The 12,457-nt window shown below is 51.6% G+C and overlaps 1 protein-coding gene across 1 annotated transcript in view; it reads right to left on the bottom strand.

The window, feature by feature from the left end:
* Window positions 1-12,457, bottom strand: part of ATRNL1 (attractin like 1) — a 379,911-nt gene that overhangs the window by 117,871 nt on the left and 249,583 nt on the right. Inside the window, exons 25-26 of the mRNA XM_066601402.1 lie at window positions 11,963-12,024; window positions 5,414-5,492 (exon numbers count right to left, since the gene is read on the bottom strand). Coding sequence (XP_066457499.1) covers window positions 5,414-5,492; window positions 11,963-12,024 — 141 coding nt within the window. The remainder of the gene's footprint in view (window positions 1-5,413; window positions 5,493-11,962; window positions 12,025-12,457) is intronic.

Consider the following 12,457-nt stretch of genomic DNA (forward strand, 5'->3'; position numbering starts at 1 on the left):
ACGATGCCCCGCCACATATCTTGGGACACGCAGGGTTAAGGGCAGGCACATGTATGTAAGCAGCCCGGTATGTACATATGACGTAGCAGACACAAGCCCCTCCCCGTCTGCCTATGATTCTGACGATTCCCGTCATCACTCAGCGAGGGCCAGCTGCCGCCATGATGTGATTAGACGCCGGCGTCTGCGCTCGCTGCACCCAAGCGTCTTCTCGTTAAGTAACAGTCGTCGCGTTATTAAGTTTGTCTGAAGGTTCTTAAATACCCATAAAGTATCAAGACGGCGCGAGTCAATTGTGTTTGTGGCAGTTTCATTTTGGCTAATTACGTGTTCGCACTGATTGTGGCGCGGTCCGGGGTAATTTCGCCGCGTTATAATTTAGCTTTCTTGGCTGTCAAACTAAATACATTAAAAAAAGGCTCGTCGGTTTGTTGCGCGCCGCCGTACGGATTAATTAAACACAGCTGATTAAAATAATAGTCTCTTCAAATATGCATCCAGTCCCCGTGCCGCGGCGCTGACACCGCCCCCCCACAGCAGCGCATTCATTTTAATTTTGTTTTGCATTTCAAAGCGTTTTCTTTTTTCCGACACGAGGCTTTTAATTCGCGGCGACTTCTATCGACGCGCGGAGATAAAAGCGCGAGGCAAAGGTGCGATGTAAATTATTAATTACACAAAGGAAACCACAATACGGCGATCGCACCGGCTGCGGCCGCGGTTAAACAGCCGGCCGTGCATCACCGCGGCGCAGCATCCGGCTCCACAGCGCCAAAGGGCGAAATACGCTGCGACATCCAAAGAGCGCTCGGAGAGTGATGTCAGCGGTCAGAGGGGGCCATCCCACTTGGCGATACACTATGGGGCTTATTTACTAACTCTGCCTTAAACGCCTTTTAATTTTGGCAAATTGGTAAATTTTTAAGCGCAATTTAGGCCACGCCCCCTTTTCCAGTCGTAAAAACTGTCCGTAAGCGTCTAACAACACATGATAAATGTGGCGCAAGGATGGAAGTTTGCAGAAGCTGTCATATTATGAATAGTGAATGAGCCCCTTTGTGTTTCATTCCTTACCATTTTCAGTATCTCTGCTTGCTGTCAGTGATCATTTGGCTTTGTATCCAGTCTAGACAATGCTCTGTGAGCTGCAGGGGCAGACATCTATGTTGGTTTGTTACAATGTATCAGTCTGGCATCGCAGAGCATTGTCCACACTGGATACATTGTAACAAAGCCTCAGCTGAGGGCAGGACCAGCTATAGGCCTACTGCTACTGAATGTACTTGAGTGTTCACATTCACTGACAGCAAGCAGCTGCACAAATCTCTTTCTGGATTGTTACAATGTATCAGTCTAGAGACATCGGTCACACATTGTAACAAACCCTCAGCTGAGAGCGAGCCCCAGCTTTGTACAGGCCAAGAGACTTCACATTCACTGACAGCCATCAGAAATACTGAAAATGGTAAGGAATCCCAGCGACCCTGGAGGGGGGCGTAATGTCCCTATTTCTGGACTGCGTGCCCGTCCCCACCTGATGCATACTGCTCCCATAATGCATTGCACACGGATGTCTTGCATTGTGAGAGATGAAGCGTTCCCATTCCTGGAGTGCTGGACAGCGCCTCATGTATATAGGACATCCCCCACAATGCACTGGGCTGCGGCCAGAGAGTGATATAGGTGGCTGAATGCAGAGGATGCTGGGGGTTGTAGTCTCTCAGTGGACCCCGTAGTCATTAACGAGCGGCGGTCCCCGGCTGCTCGGTCTTATCTCAATCCATTTGCTAATTCTCCTAAAGCAAACACTTCCCTGGTAATCGCGGAGCGCGGCGGCGGCGGCGGCGATATCCACTTCTGTGTGTTTTAAGGATCTTCTGTGGGTGAAAGTCTCATTAATAAGAAATCAATTAGGAGAATTGAGTCGGCCGTCTCGGAGCGCGGCGGGAATGAGGCCTGACAGCGCCAACGCGGGAAACGCTCGTCTGGGCTGTGTTAACATACAATGATGGCGGCAACACAGAGCGCGGTGCGCAAATGTGGGGCGAATAAAGACAACGGAGAGAAGAAACAACCAGATACAAATAGTCATGGGGGCTCATTCACACGGCGAGAATATTGCGCAAGATTTGTGTGTTGGGAGGCGCCCGAAACTGGCACAAACATGAACGCCATCCTTTTGAACAGACTCACCCAAGCGACGCTGCGAGAAGAAGAGTCGCACCACGTTCTATCTATGGACGTTCGTGCAGAACACCTCGCCTATTGTTTCCAATGGGACCGCAGAAGACAGCGCATGGCGCTAGTACGCCGTATGATGAGCATGGCACCATATGACACCGCATGGCGCGCCAGTATGCCGTATGATGAGCATGGCACCGCATGACACCGCATGGCGCTGGTACGCTGTATGATGAGCATAGCACCGCATGGCGCTGGTACGCTGTATGATGAGCATAGCACCGCATGGCGCTGGTACGCTGTATGATGAGCATGGCACCATATGACACCGCATGGCGCTGGTACGCTGTATGATGAGCATGGCACCATATGACACCGCATGGCGCTGGTACGCTGTATGATCAGCATGGCACCATATGACACCGCATGGCGCTGGTACGCTGTATGATGAGCATAGCACCGCATGGCGCTGGTACGCTGTATGATGAGCATAGCACCGCATGGCGCTGGTACGCTGTATGATGAGCATAGCACCGCATGGCGCTGGTACGCTGTATGATGAGTATGGCACCATATGGCACCGCATGGCGCTAGTACACCGTACGAAGAGTATGGCACTGCATGACACCGCATGGCGCTAGTATGCCATATGATGAACATGGCACTGCATGACACCGCATGGCGCTAGTATCTTGTACACAGCTAGTCCAGCTGAGGGTTTGTTACACTTGTATCCAGTTTATAAGGAACACCTCAGCAGCAGCTGCACAGCTCTCTCACTTTGCTACAATGTATCAGTCTGGAGACCCAGAGGATTGTCTACCCTGGACACATTGTACCGACCCCTCAGTGACGAGCAGGGCGGCGATGTACAAGGTGTGACTGAACGTGATGTATGTTATAATGTATCTACAAGTGACCGGATTGTTGGCGGCAGGCGTTCCCTCCGGAGCGCACTGCGGACGCAGCCTTCGTTTTATCGCTTTTCATATCGCGGGTTAATGGAGTCACCAGTTGTTATTTATAACCCGACATCACAGGCGGGTAATCGGATTAGGAGGAGAGATGGCAGCGCCCCCCTCCCCTGGCATTAGCTGGCATATTTGGATACAATTAAGTGGCGAGATAGCAGCGCGGCGCAAACAGGGAGGAGGCGAAACTTTCTTCTTTCTGGGGAGATTTGCAGGAATCGCTCCGATAACATCTTCTGTCCGATCGGATGAGAGGCCGCGCTCTGCTGCCGCCGGGGATTGTGGGAAGATGAAAATGTCACATTGTAACGTGCGAGGAGGGAGTAATGAGCAGGAAATATCAGGCCCGGGTGTCACAATGATATCAGTACCTGACCAGTCAGGCTCTGGGAAAGCTGGGTGACTAATAGGAGGCATACGGGATCATTACTGCATGACCAGATTGAAGAAAGTTGGGTGACTAATGTGGGCAGTGAGGGATGTAATGCCGTATGACCCCATCTATCGGCTGCTTAGGGTGACACTGGTCTGCCATTCAGGGTCTGGGAAAGCTGGGTGACCATTGAGGGAGATTTGGGAGTGTATAACTACATGACATGGCAGATCTGCCAATCATGTTCTGGAAAAGTTGGGTGACTACTAGGGGTGTATCACTATATGACCCAGGCCATCTACCATTAAGGGTCTAGGGACAGCTGGGTGACCAGTGGGGAACAGTGAGGGATGTAATATAGGAAGACTCAGCTGATCTGCTACTTGGGGTCTGGAAAAGCTGGGTGATCATTGTTGGGTGTATCACTAGATGACCTGACTGATCTGTCAGTCATGTTTTGGGAAAGCTGGGTGATCGCTGAGGGACGGTGTATGTTGGGAAAGGAGGGGGTATGACTACTTAGGGTCTTGGAAAGTTGGATGAAAAATAGGAATGTATTACTACATTTTCCAGACGATCAGGCTTTGGAAAAGCTGGGTAAACAGTTGGAGGTATCACTAAAAGATCCAGCTGATCTGCCACTCATAGCCTAAGAAAGCTGGGTGACCACTGGGGGGATATTACTACATGATGTGGCTGATCTGCTATTCAGGCTCTGGAAAAGTTGGGTGCTGGGTGAGCAACTTGTAGATGTAGATTCTGGGCGTGATCCTCCAAGGTAAGAGCCAATCAGGCTTCATACAGCGGGGAGTGAATACCTGTGCAAGTGGCGGTATCATTAGAGGATACCTTGCGGGGGAGGGGCTGTGACCGCTGCTCACATGGCCAGTGGATGACACTGCACCCCACTTTCCGGATTCTTTTGGGGTCTTCTTTCTTACACGAATGCCATAATTACGGATGGTCACGCTATCAGTATCCCTCCATGTGGCCCTGCGCCCGCCGTCCTCTCTCGGGGGGATGGTACGCGGCACCTGGCAGCGTGGGTGAGTGTTGGAGAACATCCCGCAGCGCTCGGCCACCTGTCCGCGCATCTGGCGCGTTTACCGGCTCAGAGATCAAACGTCTGTTTTCCATTTCATCCGCACGGTCGTCCGTGATTACCCAGGAGCCGCCGCAGTCTGCGCAGAGCTGCAGCTCTCATGCTGCCAGTCACCCAGCTCTCCGAACACCCTGAACGGCGCAGCGATACGGGAAATTACACTCATTGCACTTCCGATGCGATGGCGGTTGTTGCACAATAAGACTGTAACCCCTCCCCCATCACACGATAAACAATATGGCGCGGTCACACGCTGCGCTTCCCCCACATTTTTTGCTTTTCCTATTTCGTACACGATTTACCAAGAATTGGCGCTATTTTTTAAGGCAGTTATCGGTCTGCTAAAATAACGGCAAATCACAGTAAAACGCGCACATTTTTCAAATACGTTTTTCCTGCATTCCAAACACAAAAACACGCGGCGCGTTCGCAGCAAGTTGGTGCAAAACCTGAAAATCCACCGCGAAATCCACCTCCAGGAATGGCGCAATTACTTAACGGGAGTCTGCGCCACAGGCTAGGAATGCGGGATGCGGGGAAACAGTAAAGCGACTTGTCAGTTCCGGGTGCCGAATCCACAGCGCGATGTCTGCATGCGAATCCGTGGCGGCAAACAATTCAAATCAGCGGCAGAAGCCCACGCCGACAGCGGCGTCCACGGACAGCCACGGATGCGCGTTTGTAGAATCACAGCAACATTCTGTAACATTGTGTCAGCGGTGCCTGATCCACAGGGGGGCGCCGCGGTGCGCCACTATAGGGGGTGACAGGCTGCAGCAGACGTACCTCTCTCCGCCGAGACGCCCAACACGTTTGCTTAATTTTCCAAACCACGGCGGCGACCAGGAGGAGCGACAGGAAGCAGCTGCGGAGAAAGATCAAAGGAAAGTGTCAGTAAGGAGGCAACGGGAGAAAGATCTGCAGTGTCCTGTAATACCTTATAGAATGACCCCCATAATGAGAGAGGGGATATAAGACCCCGTTTACACTGACAGACGATCGCTCACAAATCGCTCGAATGACAGCGTGAGTGACAGTTTGGAGCGATCATCCTTGCATAGTCTATAGCAGCAAAGTAGCTACTAAAGAGCTATGCAGGCGGAGCGGGACACCACCGCTATCGCTCGGCGAACAATACAGCTGTCCTGCATAAGTAAACAGCTGCATTATTCTCCGTGATTACAGCTAGCATCCTGCTGTGAAATACCAGCGGGACACAAGCTGGAAGAATCTTATCAGCGCTGCCGACTGTGATAACAGCCTGCACTGCTGATAAGAGCCCATCAAAACTAGAATTGAGCGAGGAACGACTCGTGCGCAAAAACTGCATGATGTCCGTGCATCTAGACCCAACGCCCAAAAGACGGCTTTGAGTGAATTTGGAGCGAGAATCGTTGTGTCTGATGGCCTTTAGTCGGCACACCCCTGTTGTCACGTACAAAAATCCGACAAAGACAAGCCATTTCCGCCCCCCCCCCCCCCCCCCCCCATGTGACAATTCATGGAAAACACTGAAATCTTTTAGGGTGGAACAATAAAAATAAAAATAATGTGGTTGCATAAATATTCACACCCTAAAACGAAGACTTTGTTGACGCACCCTCTGACTTTAGGGCAGCCTTCAGTCTTTGGCTCGGGGTCTATCAGCCTGGCACATCCTGGCAATCTTTGCCCATTCTTCCTGGCAAAAACATGCCAAATCTGTGTGCTTGCCAGGGCATCTGGTGTGCAGCGCCCTCTTCAGGTCACCCACAGATCTTCTGGCTCGGCTGTCGCAGATCCGGGACCTTCTCCTCGTGGTGATTTGTCGGCCTCTTTGGGTCTTCGTTGTGCTGAAAGGTGTAATTCCTCGTCATCTTCAGCTTTTTAGCCGAGGCCTGAAGGTTTTGTGATATTGGGGACTGTCCATAATCCCCTCCCCCTTGACTAAAGCCCCAGTTCCAGCAGCAGAACAGCCCCCACATAATGCTGCCCCCACCATCCTCCCTGCGGTCTGGGGGTCTTCTAGTGTTGGTAGGGTTGGTACCTTCTGGGATTCTGGCCCACAAGTCCCCCTCGGTCTCACCAGACATGTTCTTCACAGACTTGATGGAGGTTCTGGTAAAACAGGGCCGGCTGGGATGTTCTTCTTAGTAAAGTCTTCAGTCTTGCCCCTCCCCCACAGCCTTGACATATGAAGAACACGGGAGATGGCTGTCACATGACTACACAACCAGGACTGGCCAGAAACTCCTGCAGCTCCTTTAATGTTGCTGTCGGCCTCTTGGCCTCCCAGAACAATCTTCTTCTGGTCCTTCCATCAGTCTTTGAGGGTCGTCCAGTTCTTGGTGATGTCACTGTTGGGCCACTAACCCCTTCTTGCTGACGGTCTCTCCTGTGCCCCATGGTATATGTAATGTCTTGGAGATGTCTTGGCTCCTTCTCCTGACTGACACCTTCCAACAATCAGATCCCTTTGATGATCTGTAAGATCTTTATGGACCAATGAAGAAAATGTCAGGAAAATCCCAGAAGAGCCGAACTTTATATGTAAGTGCTGTCAGCGGAGTGCAGACTACTATCTATCAGGAGGTCACATGTGATTGGCCGATTCTGACCACACCCCCAAGTATAAGAGGTGGGAACACTTACAATAATGTGGTGGCATTTTACTGTTCCTCCCTAAAAGTTCTCGGTGTTCTCCCTGGGATTGGCCACATAGCGGGTCACATGGGGGGGGATGATCTGTCTGTGTTGGATTTCCAGCTGGCGTTCCAGCGGTAGGGTATACGGTGTGACACTCTCTATACCCGCTGCAGGCAGATGGCACATTATATACCCTCCATGTTAGACTTCGGTGAAGCACCTGCTGGGACATCCAGGTGTCAGAAGGTCCCTGAGTCTACTCCCCTCTGATATTGGGGGCACATCGGGGTCCCCCTCATCCGCCCCCCCCCATCTTGCTCAGAAGCCGCCAGCACATTGCTTGTTCCCCCAGATTGGTGTTTGTTGCCTCCCGCCGCAGCGTCCCCCGAGGATCGGAGTCATTTACTGCGGAGGGCAGAGGGCAGCGGAGGAGAGTAAGAGCGGATTAGGGATTAATCAGGGGTCGGCGGCTTTAATAACGGCCGAATGTTCCACGCCGGAGGACAAGACCCGGGCAGCGCAATATAATCACTGGGCCGATATATACCGCTAACCCCGCATCACTAAGCTCCTCCCCCTGAGGGGTGACGCCCGCGGTTCGCGCCAGCTAGCACAGACGTTGACATGCAATTGCTGCAGTTTTTTCCACTATGGAAAATAAGCAGAAAATCTGCAACGTGTGACCGCGCCGAAAACCTGGTAGACGCCCGCGATGCCCGCAGCGGTCAGTGATGGCGGCAGCTGCTGGGCGCGTGGCGATAAATTATCACGTCTCTGTGCTCCGCGGATCGGGTTCTGCGCTAAACTCAACTCCTGCCCCCCCCAAGCCCCCTCAAGGGTCAAAGTCACATGACAGCAGTTATTGTATATCTTCACCCTGCAGAGCATACAGGACCCCGAGATCCCCCCGAGGCTTAGGCTGCCTGGCGACGGGTGCCGCGGCATCCTGCGGCGGATCTCTGCCACCCGGGAGCAGGAGCCTATCTGACAGATAGGCGGACCGCGGAGAATCGCAGCATGCTGCGGATTGCCAGCCGCGAGCGGAGAATCGCAATGATCCACATCGGCTCGTGGACGGGGGGGAGCGCTCTGCACAGCAACACTATGGAGGACAGATTATTACTCCTGGATACACCCCTGGACAGGCAGCCTTAGATACACCAGCTCAGTATCACACATGATTAGATACAGCGGCCGAGCAGACAGTATCACACAGCATAGGATTAGATACACAGCTCAGCAGACAGTATCACACAGCATAGGATTAGATACACAGCTCAGCAGACAGTATCACACAGGATAGGATTAGATACACGGCTCAGCAGACAGTATCACACAGGATAGGATTAGATACACAGCTGAGCAGACAGTATCACACAGGATAGGATTAGATACACAGCTCAGCAGTCAGTATCACACAGGATAGGATTAGATACACAGCTCAGCAGTCAGTATCACACAGGATAGGATTAGATACACAGCTCAGCAGTCAGTATCACACAGGATAGGATTAGATACATAGTTCAGCAGACAGTATCACACAGGATAGGATTAGATACACTGCTCAGCAGACAGTATCACACAGGATAGGATTAGATACATAGTTCAGCAGACAGTATCACACAGGATAGGATTAGATACACTGCTCAGCAGTCAGTATCACACAGGATAGGATTAGATACACAGCTCAGCAGTCAGTATCACACAGGATAGGATTAGATACACGACTCAGCAGACAGTATCACACAGGATAGGATTAGATACACAGCTCAGCAGTCAGCATCACACAGGATAGGATTAGATACACAGCTCAGCAGACAGTATCACACAGGATAGGATTAGATACACGGCCCAGCAGTCAGCATCACACAGGATAGGATTAGATACACAGCTCAGCGGACAGTATCACACAGGATAGGATTAGATACACAGCTCAGCGGACAGTATCACACAGGATAGGATTAGATACATGGCTCAGCAGACAGTATCACACAGGATAGGATTAGATACACAGCTAAGCAGACAGTATCACACAGGATAGGATTAGATACACAGCTCAGCAGGCAGTATCACACATGATAGGATTAGATACACAGCTCAGCAGGCAGTATCACACAGGATAGGATTAGATACACAGCTAAGCAGACAGTATCACACAGGATAGGATTAGATACACAGCTCAGCAGTGAGTATCACACAGGATAGGATTAGATACACGGCTCAGCAGTCAGAATCACATATGCCAGGCTTGGATACACTGGCTGATCAGCCCCCTGACCCTGGAACCCCCTCAATACCCGAGTTGCCCATATAATGTGGTGACTGGTTGGCACATGGAGTGTAACGTGATTGGCTGGGACGGGATGCCGCCGGAGGAGACACATAATTTCACCCTTGAAGTATTAAGCTTGAGAATCGCTCGCCCTCCCACAGCCTCGCGCTCGCCCTTCATGGCGGCCGTCCCGGGGGGCTGACAGCCTGCAGAGCCGTGCGAGTTTCTCAAACGACAACTCACATCATGTTCGCTTCGCTGCGCCGACAGGACATCGCCCGACCGAACGCAGAGAAAGGGAGAACGTCAAATCTTACGGTGGAGCCGGCGAATCGCGCGGCGTGGAAAATAAGCGCATTTACACTAATCAGCGTCATTAAACGGAGCCGCAGCCGCAGTCATTCTGTGTCGCCCGAGGTGCTCATTGAGTCCCTAATAGTCAGCACGCCGCCATTACTCCAGCTATTACTAAACTGCGGGTGGGGGGGGCTGTAGAGATTTGGCGCAGTTATGTCTGTGTGGATGTTATTACATAGCCTCCTGCTAACTGGACACGTCGTATGGTCAGCTTCCATCACACTGTTGAGCTCAATAAAATGTCACATGACCTCTGAGTCCAACATTGTATCCAGTGACACATCTATTAGAGGGCCTCATCACCAATTCTAGGCTTCGGATTGGCTGAGATGGTCTGGGGAGGAGCTTGTGGTATTGGCGCACACTGGATGTCGCCCCCACAGGTTGCACTAGGGAAGTTTCGTTTAGCGTTTGTTCACACGGCGGACTCCGCAGTTTGGGCGCACAAACATTTGCTGTGTTTTCAAGTACTGAAATTGCGCTTATTTACGTGTTTTGTTGTTTTGGTAATGTTTTTCCGTACACAAAAAAAAAAACGCAAGAAAGTTCTGCCGTAATTCGTAAATCCACGGTGAATAAATGTATATCAGGCGTCTTCACCGCGTTCTTTATTGCGCTGCCAGAGACTTTTAATGAGTGATTTTAGTCCGTAACGCGAACCAAAATAGGAAATGCGGTGATTTTTTTTTCATGCACGTGAAAAACGCGCGTCTGAATACCCCAATGCAAATGAATGGGGTTCATGCTGTCCGTATAACGCATGTGATATGGACCGCAAATACACCCAGAGCCTTAGCCGCATATTACTGCTGCGGATTTAGCTGTCAATAGGCAATATTGGCGCACAGACTTAGCTACGCAATTCCGCATGGATTCGCGCTAAGAAGTGACATGTCAGTAGGCAAACTCCAGGCGCAGAATTTCCAAAGCGATTCCATGCGGCCCCGCGATCAGCAACGACCTGTCACTCCTGAGCGCGGATCTACGAGAAAACCGTGTAGGTAATTCCGCTAATGCGCCGGCGTGAACGAGCCCTAAACCACTTATTCTGCATGCGGATGTAGCCCGCTCACTGGGGAAATACCAATGCAGCTCCGCGTGAATCCGCGTTCAGGCGCAGAAGTAAGGGGCTCTCGCCATGTTGTGTGAACACACCCTTAGGGACGCGCACAGCGCCAAATTTGACATGTGAATTCCATTTCTAAAAGCTGCGTCAAAGTTAGCGGCGTCCTGCTGTGATTTTTGGCGCGGACGCGCCCTGCCGATGGGCAAAATCCACGTATGGAATTCCAATGTAGAAAATCGCGTTTCTGTCGCTTCATGAAATGGAAACATGTCGGAATTTCGCACGCAGATTTTCTCCTTTGACGGGGTAAATCTGTGCCAAACGGCGCATCAGAAATTACGTGGCGAACTCTACCGTGCGAATATACCCCGCTGGTTTACGCCAGGGCTACACGGCGACCGAAGAGCAGAATGTCGTACCACCACCACGACGCATCTACGGATTGTCAGCGCGGTCGCGTTACCATCACAGCTGCATGTTGTAAGTCCCACGCACTTTGTCACCACAGACGGTTACGTAAATCGCATGCGACCGCGCCCGTCTGCCGCTTCACTAATATTTAACAGCTACATGGCATTGGCTCGTGCGGTTTTGATGAGACTTGATGTTGCGCAACTAAATTCGCCGTGCGGCTTTCGCCTTAGAGCTGTGAAAACAACCAAATCGCAGGCCAGTCGTAATTGTACGTATCTTGAATCGCGGTCTATGATGGCGAAGTTCAACATTTTGGGATTCCTCGCTCCTGTCGCGGTCACATGGGCAGCGGTTGGAGAGCGACCTCATTGCCCTTTATTAGATACAATGTTGCAGTGCGGCGCTGCGATCTTCTGGCCTTCGGTAACGCATCTGATATAGGAGGACATCATACTTGGCCACGGCCGCCCCACGCAGAGGACGCCATTGCTGTTCAGCTCCTGACAACCGCTATGGCCGCCATATTGGCCACCACCCAGCTGGTCCCAGAACGGGTAATCCACGTTTCACCGGATATCTCGTGGGCGCTGCCGGTTCTCACCTGAAGAAGGTGACGAAGAACTGCACCAGGTCCATGATGGTGTTGTGCTGGGAGAAGGCGATCTGAAAGACAGAAGACAAGAGCGCGGTGAGAACGGCGCCAGCTTTAACCCCTCGCTTCCCACTGCCCAACTGTTACTAAAACTTTGGAGGTGACTCTGGGAAGTTTTCCTGCGACCTTCCTGCGTCTTTCAGCTTCTCTGCGGGGCCCGGCTCATCCGCACAGAGCAGAACATATGCTGCAGAAGACAGCGGGACCCCCGGACACGCCGCACCTGACAGGCGAGCGCACAAACGTGACCTTCACAGAGAATCATCTCCGAGCAAGAAGGAAGAAACCGACTCCAAACCATCTCTGTGTCTACAACAGGAGGAAGCGCAACGCCGGAGACTAATCCAGGACGTCGCCAATGAAAAATATAATTACACTCTAGTCACACCCAGAGCTGCAGTTACAGTTTATCAACATAGTTTATTCTCTAAACTCAAGCTCCGC

The sequence above is a fragment of the Eleutherodactylus coqui genome, chromosome 4 (genome assembly GCF_035609145.1).
Source record: "Eleutherodactylus coqui strain aEleCoq1 chromosome 4, aEleCoq1.hap1, whole genome shotgun sequence".
In the NCBI taxonomy this organism is placed as follows: Eukaryota; Metazoa; Chordata; class Amphibia; order Anura; family Eleutherodactylidae; genus Eleutherodactylus; species Eleutherodactylus coqui.